This window comes from Megalobrama amblycephala, linkage group LG20, assembly GCF_018812025.1.
Source record: "Megalobrama amblycephala isolate DHTTF-2021 linkage group LG20, ASM1881202v1, whole genome shotgun sequence".
Taxonomy (NCBI): Eukaryota; Metazoa; Chordata; class Actinopteri; order Cypriniformes; family Xenocyprididae; genus Megalobrama; species Megalobrama amblycephala.
The window spans coordinates 7,591,373-7,603,946 of record NC_063063.1 but is presented as its reverse complement, the minus strand read 5'-3'; the positions used below and the strand labels follow the sequence as shown (position 1 = coordinate 7,603,946).

Below are 12,574 nucleotides of genomic sequence, written 5' to 3'. Positions count from 1 at the left end.
TATATGGATGGATGGATGTCTAACCTGGGATGGATGGATGGATGGATATATGGATGGATGGATGTCTGACCTGAGATGGATGGATGGATATATGGATGGATGGATTGATATATGGACGGATATATGGATGGATGGATTGATATATGGATGGATATATGGATGGATGGATGGATGGATGGATGGATGTCTGACCTGAGATGGATGGATGGATATATGGATGGATGGATGTCTGAACTGGGATGGATGGATATATGGATGGATGGATGTCTGACCTGAGATGGATGGATGGATGGATATATGGATGGATGGATGTCTGACCTGAGATGGATGGATGGATGGATATATGGATGGATGGATGTCTGACCTGAGATGGATGGATGGATGGATATATGGATGGATGGATGTCTGAACTGAGATGGATGGATGGATGGATATGGATGGATGAATGTCTGAGCTGGGATGGATGGATATATGTATGGGTGGATGTATGACCTGAGATGGATGGATGGATATATGGATGGATGGATGTCTGACCTGAGATGGATGGATGGATATGGATGGATGGATGTCTGACCTGAGATGGATGGATGGATGGATGGATATATGGATGGATTGATATATGGACGGATATATGGATGGATGTCTGACCTGAGATGGATGGATGGATGGATGGATGGATGGATGGATGTCTGACCTGAGATGGATGGATGGATATATGGATGGATATATGGATGGATGGATGTCTGAACTGGGATGGATGGATATATGGATGGATGGATGTCTGACCTGAGATGGATGGATGGATGGATGGATATATGGATGGATGGATGTCTGACCTGAGATGGATGGATGGATATGGATGGATGAATGTCTGAGCTGGGATGGATGGATATATGTATGGGTGGATGTATGACCTGAGATGGATGGATGGATATATGGATGGATGGATGTCTGACCTGAGATGGATGGATGGATATATGGATGGATGGATTGATATATGGACGGATATATGGATGGATGTCTTACCTGAGATGGATGGATGGATGGATGTCTGACCTGAGATGGATGGATGGATATATGGATGGATGGATGTCTGACCTGAGATGGATGGATGGATGGATATATGGATGGATGGATGTCTGAGCTGGGATGGATGGATATATGGATGGATGGATGTCTGACCTGAGATGGATGGATGGATGGATATGGATGGATGAATGTCTGAGCTGGGATGGATGGATATATGGGGTGGATGTATGATGGATGTGGATGGATATATGGATGGATGGATGGATGGATGGATGGATGGATGGATGGATGGATGTCTGACCTGAGATGGATGGATGGATGGATGTCTGACATAGGATGGATGGATATATGGATGGATGGATGTCTGACCTGAGATGGATGGATGTCTGACATGGGATTAATGGATGGATATATGGATGAATGGATGTATGACCTGTATATATGGATGGGTATCTGAATGGATGTATGGATGGATGGATGGATGGATGGATGGATATGGATGGATATTAGTGGTTAAACGGGTCGTTGTTGTTCCGTGATCCATACGGACCAAGCCCCACGGTTCGGGACGCATGTGATTCGTGGATCAATTGCAAGTTTCACCGCAATAGAGTGAAAGGTTATCATTTGCACGTGAGAGAGAGAGAGAGTGTGTTTCAGGTAGCTCGTGAACTCCAAATTGATTTCTCTTTCACGTCCTCAATCCACTTGGATGGACACATACACGCATTATGTAAGTCATGGATGGATGTCTGACCTGAGATGGATGGATGGATATATAGATGGATGTCTAAACTGAGATGGATGGATGAATAGATGTATGACCTGAGTTTGGTGGATGGATGGATGGATGGATATGTTGGCTTTCTTTAGTTACATTGTTCTTGGATAACATTTTAGAGTAATACTAATGCTTTGTAAACATTGTTCAAGAGTTTGGTTTGATCTTTACACGATGCACTCCAACGAGTTGCCCATATTAAAGAACCCATATTAATATGAACAATTTTCCTATTCCTTTTGAAGTGTTTGCCAGTTCAGAGCCCGTGCCAGGATTCCAGGGGGACACGCTGCAGTTGGCCTTCATTGACCTCCGACAGGTACAGACCTCTCTGCAGACATGACTATTCTTGATCCACAGTCCCTGTGAGTGGAGCTGAGGGGAAGGGTGGAGAACATACAGCATTAACAGGCACTAATGGATTATCCCAGCCTGAACACTCTTACCTTCAGGAAGGGAAATCCCTTAGTCGCAGTGGGGGTTCATTATGCTACTTCTCCGTTTGGTCCTGTTTTTTGTGCTGCTTGGAGTTTGAACTTTTAATCTGGGCCTGAGGTGCTTAAAGTGTAAACTGAGGTCATGTCAAAGTTTCTTCTACAAAGCGATGTCATATAGGGAAGTATTATTAGGGTGTGGCATTACTAATTGCAAAATCCCTCTGGTTTCTAATACCTCTTTTGATGTAATACAGCTTATGAAAGCTAAACGCCAGTGTCTTCCAATCACACGCACAGTAGTAAAGAACATCCTGACCGACTCCATCTAGGGATGGGCGATATGGACCAAAAATCTAGGTATTTTTTGGCTGAATGGTGATATACAATATATCTCAGTATTTTCTATGATTTTCTATTTGGATATGTATATTTGTCCTACAAACAATATGCAAATTGATAGCTATGAAAACAAATATAGTGAATTTATACATGTAGGCACTGTGAATCACATATACCACCTGTTCATGGGAAATGAAGAAACGCACAGCTCTGGCTTTATCTGCATGCCACGCTCCAGTCGGGGTGGCGTCTTTCAACGTGTCACGACCGTGGCCGCTCGCCAAGACCTCTCCATTACCATTAGCATGACGCCGCTTTGATCTTCGCCTGTTTTCTTGGAGGATTTGCTGACAGCTTCTCTCAAGTGCACTCATCGAGCTCTGGCTCCAATTCAGGCGGAGCGAGCTCGGACAGGGTCAGAGATAAGAAGAGCAGAACGCTGGCGATCAGAATTTACCTATTCACCCCAACCTCCCAGCGTAGATAACCTTCCCATCACGCATTATGACGCAGATCTGCCCTAGAGCTCTTATCGAAGGCTGACGTGGAGTAGATTCCGGACTAACAGTTTTTTTTCTTTGAGCATGTGCCGACACCGAATAGAGAGGTCACGGTGTCCCTGCCAATCACACGGCGGCTAATGGAGACTCTTGTTTACTCTGTCGTGTTTTAAACATTTCCTTAAGTCCTTGTTGTCTGTAAGGTGATACTGTGCAGGGCTGCAGATGCTTGTACTAATACTAGCAAAAATTCACTTGTTCACATCACTTAACAGAGACTAAAATGTCTTAAGGCACATTTTTAACTTGCCTAGTTTACTGTGTTCTTCACTTTCACCAGCGTCACGAATAAGTAGCTAAAAGTAGCGACACTGCTCCTTTTTTTTGGTAGTATAACAATAGATTGGTTGTTCACATTAGTCCAGCTTTTCCACTATGTAAGTACTTTTTGCAACAATTAGAAATTAAAACACAACATTAAATCATTACAAAATCACTGTAATTATAAATCTCCTTAGTTTCTTCAACTGAAACATTCAGAAGTGAACTTTTCTGTAGAGCACTCACTGTGAACTGTGAGGTCATGCTGGGCTGTGAGTGAGATCTGTGGGAGAAATGCCGGGATTATAATGATACTAAATAAGGGCAAACAAACAATGTATATAATGTTTGATTAGTGACCTAGAAATAGTGCAGAATATTAGATTTTGCTTTTGATTATTTGATTTTATTATTTTAAATATAAATTTTTAAATCCTAAAACTTTTTTGCATCCCAGTTTTTCAGCGTGGTCTCGGACTTTGGGATTCCAATGTTTATCAATTAGGATTGACAATGCCATCATCCGTCGCCGATTGCTGACAGACATCCCAATGTTGAGCCGGCATCTTGATTGCAAAAAAACCCATCTTGATTAATCACACTATATCGCCCAATGCAATGCATGCTTTCAATTTCTACGCAGTTACTTCAAATAATTTTTTTTTTCTGAATGGGTAATAATAACATAATGTTGTTGTTCCCGATTGACAATACATTCAAAACAGTTCAATGAACACAATTTAAACAGTAAAGATTTTCTTATGCAAAAAAACGGCATACTAATTATAGGCTACTTGATGTTTTACACAAACTAAACCACTGATATTGAAATGGTGGTCCGGCATAGGGGTGTAACGGTACACAAAACTCACGGTTCGGTATGTACCTTGGTTTTGAAGTCACGGTTCGGTACAGTTTTCGGTACAGCAGGTGGAGAGAAAACTAAACATAAAATTGCTTTTTTTTATTATTAAACAGAGGTTTACTGAACAAATTGTGTTTTTGTCTTTAAATATATTAAATTAAATTAAAACTAAAAGTTTCTTAAGGATAAAAAAAATGATCTCTGCTAATGCTATAAACTATGTAGGGAGCCCTAACTTGAAAGAAGCCCAAACTATTAGCCTAAATTCAATTGCTTTTTATTTTTAGATAAAATAATCAACACTCAAATAACAAATTGTATGCAAACCTGTAAGCTGCACCTAAGGCAGTTTTTGCATTAACTTCTAAATGTTTTTACTCCAATTCGTTGTTGAAATATAATCATTTCTACACAGTGGCTGTTATTTTAACATCAGATTTATTTAAACATACATTAAATAGCCTAATCAGGATATCACTAAAAGGTTAAGTAAAATAATGAATATATTGGCTAATACAGTGCATATATTAAGCGAAAGAGTTCATTTCTCTAGCGAACTAACAAGCTGTGAACACTGAATGGCTTTTCTGAGGTAAATGCATCATGACATATTATTGAATACGGAAGCTTTCATTGATGTCTTTCCACCGTTGAAACACTGAATGAGCGATTACATGAGATATGACCGTTTCAGTAAGTTGTACTGAATCTTGCAACATACCTTCAGATGTTCTTTCATGTTTATTCTGTAACTAGTATTAAGGAGGAAGAGATGAACACGTTCACTTGCGCTCCGCGCTCGCGCTGCCGTTGAACTGAGGCGCCTGTACAATGATCTGTGGCATTTTCTGTTTAAACTTCATGATTTCGTGGACAGAATTTGAAGGATGACACTTTGTTTCTTATCGAAAGTAACAAAACGCAGAGCTTATTGCGGTTATTGGTGGTGAATATTGGTTGCAATGTAATGCTTCGGTACACACGTACACCGTACCGAAAGCCCTGTACCGAAACGGTTCGGTACAAATACGTGTACCGTTACACCCCTAGTCCGGCATGTTTCCATCCGGACCAGTGTTGCCAAGTCCATGGTTTTCCCACAGAATTGGGCTTTTTTATCAGTGTCGCCGTGAGTTGTTTTTCATGTCCGCGTGTTGAAGCAACCCCAATAACATGATATTTAGCCCCTGGAATGCGAATTTTACCAGGGGAACCCCCTAAAAAAAGCAAATTTCACCCCCCGGAATGCGATTTTTATTGGGGAACCATTAAAAGCACTCGCTTGTGGTAATGATAATTCAACGCTATATCCTCTAGTAGTTTATCCTAAAGCCAAATGCACTTCATTCAAGCCCTCTCAGCTTCATGCACGTTCTCTCTTTCTCCAGACGCATGCCACATTTATGGTGCGTGTCCATTGGTGCCGAGCCGAGTGAGCGTTTTTTTATTAATTCCAATGGAGTTGAGCTTAACACTTAAACGTTAAACGTTTCACTTTAAACAACGTCTGATGCCAATTTGATAGACATCGCCCAACCCTATTATCGAATACTCTCAAAAGCCTGAAAAACATCTAAGTCCAAACTAGTCATTGGTTTGATATCCAGGGAATGCATGAACTCATATCATGCATACCTTGAATAACATATAAGTCTCTTCGGATAAAAGCAAAGCAAAAATGCACAAGTATAAATTCAATTTCTTTATCTATATTGCCCAGCCCAGGGTCTGCAAATATTGACATTTACAAGCACAATCTTGTTGCCCATGATGCTCCGCAGGGTCTTGGTGTGTTTAGCAGCAATATTGTCACAGCCCAGCAGGAGCAGCAAACAGCATTAAATAACGGTCCGAAAAACAGACCTCCTCAATACGGACCACATAGTAGGTGTGAAGTGCTATTAGCCCCCTGAACCCTCCTCTCCCAGCCCTTCATAATGAACGAGCCATCCAAGAATTGTCCCCCATTGATTGATATTGATTTGCATACATAGAGGTGAGTGATCTGGCCCTTCTCCAGCAAATTAAGTTCAATGTGTCCAGAGCCTTGCTTTGAATCAGAGTTGCAAAGTGGCAGGGAGCCCACTGGCCAGAGCACCGTGGAGCCAGGATTAGCTCCTCTTTGGGTTATCTAGAGGTCACGGAGGGATTTCTCTTCCTTTTGCATTTAAAGTGCTCCCAGCTCCCCAATAAGTGCCCTAGTACTAACCCCCACTATTAGTGTATGACCTCACACACTTCTCTATAGAAAACTTCTGACTTTTTTTTTTTTTTTTTTTGCTACTGCATTGTAAAAAATGACTTTACCGACTTTTAGAAAATAAATGTAACAGTAACTTTATATATTGTTAGTAATATTTCAAGGTGAACACTTACTAACTGAAGCAACTTAGGTTTACTTGATTATCCATGCATGACAATTGTTTTATATGTCAGGCTTTTCAGGGTTTACATTGAAATGTAAAGCAGTGATCATTTTTTATAATAGTTACCACATATTTGTTTCAGGCTACAATACATGCTGAGAACTTGCAAAACATTGTCCAACTTAAAATTGTTTGTTCAGATGAATCTATTTGGGACAACATTTGGACAGGTTTTGAACAAATACTTAAATATTTAAGTCGATAAAATAACTTTCGTTAGCAACATGTCTAGAGTATTCTTGTTTAGAAAACACAATAATAAATCGACTTCCCCACTTAAAAAAAAATATAGCTCAAGCCAAGTTTTTTACATATGTTAGAAGAAATTTTCTATGGTTTTCACATGGAAAAAGTCCAGTCTGTAAAAAGTCATGCAAATAAATATTAAAATATTAAAAATGAACATACATTTGAATCTAGATTTTTTTTTTTCAGTGAATCTGATATATTTCATTGGCTTGAATTATGTATGCAATCTCTATAAAAATTATATTTAAAAATTTTATAATTTTATAAATTCATTGGTTAGAACATGTGACAGCCCTGATTATCAATATGCTAAATGAAAATGAACACAAATGACACTAATTCACATATTCTATTGGTTCACACAAAGTTCTGGTCTACACACAGCTGTTTTTTTTATCCATTGATTATGTGGAACATCTGTTTCCTCTGTTGAAGCTTCTAGATCTGTTTATGGTGTGGGATTGGTCTACGTACCTGGCAGACTACGGACAGCCCACCTCGAAGTACCTGCGGGTTAACCCCTCCACTGCGCTAGCACTTTTGGAGAAGTACGTATTGTTTTCTACTCTTTCCTTCAGTGAAGAAATGCATAAAACAAACTCCATTGAAATCAGTTGAGCTTCATAGAGTGTTTAAACATTGTTTATCATGCTGCCTTAGGGTGTGTTCACACTTGTAGTTCACTTCTCTTGGTTCTTTTGATCCAGACCAAAAAAAGAAAATGGTCATAGGCTTAGCCTTCCCCTGGACACAAACTTGAGGCTAGCGTGAAATTTTCTTTCTCAATCCACTGCCTGCTGCTGCTTCTGATTAACAAACTTAACATGTTTTTGCAGCGTTGATCAGTGTAGCCAATCACAAAAAATATCTGTTGATTTCTTGAACGCAATGGCCAATCAGAGGTGTTTAAGTTAGCACTGAACAACAGCTCTGCTGTTTTGAGCAATGAGTGGATTCTGAGTTCTGCACGCTTGCAAATCCGCTCAATATAACAAACAGTGTAGACTTTATGTAAATACAAGATTCAATGTACAGTCAGCTTCATTGATTATAACGGAACTTTGTGAGATCGCGATGAACTAAGATGAGTGACGGCTTTTAGTGATTATAAAAGGAGCGCTCTTTGCATGCTTTCTGTCATGCCAATCCCCGCATACATGCTTGCTTTAATTTGAAAAGTAACAGTGGTTTGTGGATGTAGATTTAATAACCAATAATTATTTAGGAGCATTTATGCTGGGATGTGTTGGTTGTGCGGTGACATCTATTTCTATCTAGATCTATTTAAATTTAAGTTTTTAAAGGGAAAGCGCATCTCTTTAGCTTTACCCTGGAGCTGGTTCACTCACCGTCTATGAAAATGATACCAGATTTAGTTCTGGTTCTCTTAGCATTCACACTGTCAATTTTAACACCAAACCTAAACATGCAAAACAAAAGATGGCTTTTATGACATATTTTGCTACAGAACTTGCCGAACATCCAGAACAATGCTGTGTGCTGGGCTAAATGTGCTTGTCCTTTTTAGGGTCGCAACGTCCTGTTTTTTGGTTAGTTTAGATGTCTTTGGTCCATGTTGTGTTCATATTTCAGTCAAACCACATCCGAACAGCATCATTTGGAACTGAAAAGGTGGGTCTCAGTCCTCATTTGGTGCACAGCGGGTTTCAGATGGCAGCGTTCACACTTATTCAAATGAACCGTACTGACAGAGCAATCATACGAGAGTTCTTTTTAGTAGAACCAAACCTGCCAAGTGTGAACACTCCCTTTGAAGGCAGCTAGTTTTAGAACAGAACCCCAAACATCAGTGTACAAAAGATGGAGTGATCGGAACATTGGAGCTCTGCTTTGTCCTTTCAATCTAATATATAATCTTCGTCCTCTTTCTTTTCTTTTCTTTTTTTTACTAACCAATGCCAGGGTCAACAGGGGGTACGTAGATCCAACATGGATTTCTTTCTCTCCGTAGTAATGTGATATGCTGCATGAATAGACTCTGAGATATGGATATTATCATTCTTAGAATAAATATAATTTATTTCACCATCATTTATTCATCCCACACCCATTTCAGCATACATATTGTACAGAGTGGCTGAATAATAATATAATACGAATAATTCACATATCATGATACACAAGTCATGCATCACTATATCATAACTAATTCATTACTAATGATTCTTACCTCTCTGAAAACCAACTAAACCAACAGGCTTGACCTGACTGCATATACCTACTACGGTTTCCAGATCCATTCAGAATTACTAAACACAGCAACATACATATGACAGATAAAAACATCCTGAATGTGTGTGGAAACAATGTAATGAAAAGTGTCTGTGAATACAATGAGCGATCAGTGCGTCGAGAGCGTGCACACGGTTTGTTTGCACATCAATATCACTGACTCACTCGTGCTTACTATACGATTCCTGTACATCACCTCAATCTACTTTACATTGATTACAGTCGGCATTCATCAAAACTTTACTAGCGAGACACTGGTTTGCTTTATCCAGCCAAGAAGAGTTTGCGTATTATCTGGCTATACAGCGGTGGGATGTTTTGACATTCCATTCAGTCTGTATTTCGCACAGAACTCTTCAGAAACGATCACATAATATGACAGAGCTTGTGGTTTAAAGTGAAACACACACTCAAATGAATAATTCACATAAAAACTGGCCGCAAATCTCTATTCTCTCTGCCATTACATTTGCGCTGTTTTGGACTGATTGTTTGAATGAACTCACTTACTGGATAATTGGACTGAAAACGTTCCCAGAGTTTAGCGGCTTAAAATGATCTGATCGCAAATTGGGTTAAAGGGTTTGAATAAAAATTTCCGCCTACCAGGGTTGAATGTGCTTGCGCCATTGTAGATGATCGAGTGCGATAAACTCCCGACTTCTAAGATCATCTAACTGTGTGACGTAAATTACGTTAATGACACAGTTTTGCGTGCTTCAGTAATTTATTTGCGTTAAATTACTTTAACGCATTAAGGATTTTTAATTAATTGCATGCGTTAACATTGAACAGTAATGTATATATAATATATTTACATATATATATGTGTGTGTGTATCAACCCAGTCTCACGGCAATTTGTACATATTTTACAAGGTAGCTAATTCGTACAATTCAAACGACCTCACTCGTATGAATTTGTACGTTTTCTGCTAAATCGTATGTATATTACGTGTTGCCAATTTGTGAATTTGCACGAAATGACCTACCCCTAACCCTGCCCCTAAACTTGCCCCTAATTGTATGAATTTGTACGAATTAGCCATACGGATTGTACGGATTGGTCGTGAGAGAGCGCTGGTGTGTGTGTGTGTGTGTGTATGTATATATATATATATATATATATATATATATATATATATATATATATACCAAAAATTATTCAGACATTTTTTATATATTTTTACTAGTGGGTGCAGGACACTATAGTTTATTTATGTAAGTGAGGATAGCAAAATAAAGTAAACTATGACGTATTATGCCCAAAAATTCTTCATACAGTGGACAACCAGTTAAATTTATGAAAATTTGGAACCAAAAATTATTCAGACACTTTAACCTGACCATGTTTTGCTTAAGCGTTATCTGACACAATTAAGATTAATTTTTTTCTGACAGTTTAACTCTGAGATCTTTCATATTTTATTACCAATTTTTTAAACTTTAGTGAATAAACTGAATTATTGAATGAAATGTTCAAGGTGTCTGAATAAATTTTGGTATATATATATATATATATATATATATATATATATATATATATATATATATATATATATATATATATATATATATATAGCTGTTTTCTGAAGTGTGCATGTACTGTCTTCATCATATGTTCAACCGCTGTTATAAACTGTTATATTATCATCTCATATTGCTTTTCCAGGATGAAAGACACAAGTAAAAAGAACAACATCTTCTCCCAGTTCAGGAAGAACGACCGTGACAAGCAGAAATTGATCGAGACGGTGGTAAAGCAGCTGAGAAGTCTGGTGAACGGAATGTCCCAGCATTCCTAGAGTCGTTCACTGAACTCCAAACACTGGGCTGGGTTTGACAACGTAACTTATAAACTATATTATACTTCTTGCTTTGGCCCTTTTTTCAAGTCGCTGTAAGGTAACTCTCAAAGTACTGTGGTATATTTTGACTGCATCCTCCATGTCTTCTGCCAAAATATTCACCACTGTAGGCTAATAATGTAAATCGAAGAAGAAGAAAACAGAAGTTATGCAGTAATTTTTTTGTAATGTATTTTTAAAGGTTGAGAATTATGTTTTGTACGTTGTGAAAGTGCAATGACTCTAACACTACACTTGAGAGAGCGGAGGTGTGTATGTGACTGCTGATGCTGATGGTCATATTGCAACCTGTATGAAATTCTCCCTAGTGTAACAAGGATGAAGTTTTTATTGTAAATATTTTTAAATGTATTTAACACTGCTATGGAATCATGCTTCCCATCAGTCTGCCTTGAGTTGAATGTGACTCAGATTAGGTAACTTATAAATGATAAAAACATTTGCATGAGAATGCTTCATTTTTTCCTTTTAAGTTGGCAGACTTTGTTCAAACTTGTGTGCACAGAAAGCACTTCTTAATGTAAAAGAATCTAAAATTGTCAGCTACATTTCACTGAATGATGTACAAATGCGCCACAGAAGAATTATATTTAATTTTTATTTTCTCAGGGTGAAATGAAAGCTTTGGGTTTAAATGCTTTAGAATCTCATTTCAAGATGAAAATAAATAAGCAATAATTGGTCCAGCTGCAGACTGTGCAAAGTTGCATTAAAAAAAATCCACATTCATTTCGTTATTCACTTATGGTTTTATTTTGTTTCTTAAAATTTATTTTTACAGGCATTTTGCACTGAAAATTATTTAAGTTTTAACAAGCAACTGTATGCTTATGTATTTAAAGTACCATTGTATATATACCACAATATTTTGTTAAAATTGGGGGGGAAAATGGAATGTAAAGATAAAACATTTGTCATTAGCTCGGAGAGTGTTTCCATATTTCCATTTCCTGGAAATTTACGACACTAATATTGGTTTCACTTTAAAATAACTCTCATAACTTAAAGACTTGCTTAACAATTTAGTAGTTCTATAATATTCAAATATCAAAACAGATGAATCGTGGTTTCAAGACATTACAAGTATTTGAATGTACATTAGCCAATGATCTGTTAAGCATTATATAATGTTTGTTAACATTATTTATGAAAGTTATTATAAAGTGTCAAAGTGTCATGATATTCAATATTTCAATGAGGCAGACAGAATCACAATATCCATAACTCTCTAACTGGCATTACCTGGAGTTACACAAACCCAAGTGACTTCAGTTGTTTTCAAAGCCCACTCATTTTTATTTGTGTGCTTTAATAAAATATTATCACAAAAATACATTTGATCAATTTGTTTGCTTTTTAATATCTTAAACACAGTCTTATAGCTTTGTATAGACACATTTAAATATATTTGTTTAAATATGAGTATATACACATTATAAATATGAGTTCACATCAGATAAATGTCTGTGTATCTGTGTGTGTATATATATATATATATATATATATA

At 37.6% G+C, this 12,574-nt stretch overlaps 1 protein-coding gene across 2 annotated transcripts in view; it reads left to right on the top strand.

The window, feature by feature from the left end:
• exoc6 (exocyst complex component 6) overlaps positions 1 to 12,400 on the top strand; it is a 77,116-nt gene extending 64,716 nt beyond the window's left edge. The window contains exons 20-23 of one of the 2 annotated variants that reach the window (XM_048169855.1): positions 2,056 to 2,129; positions 7,383 to 7,495; positions 8,871 to 8,882; positions 10,872 to 12,400. In XM_048169855.1, the coding sequence (XP_048025812.1) occupies positions 2,056 to 2,129; positions 7,383 to 7,495; positions 8,871 to 8,882; positions 10,872 to 11,004 (332 nt within the window). In that variant the 3' untranslated portion in view covers positions 11,005 to 12,400. The remainder of the gene's footprint in view (positions 1 to 2,055; positions 2,130 to 7,382; positions 7,496 to 8,870; positions 8,883 to 10,871) is intronic. The other variant, XM_048169854.1, reaches the window with a different exon arrangement.
• The last annotated feature ends 174 nt before the right edge of the window (positions 12,401 to 12,574 follow it).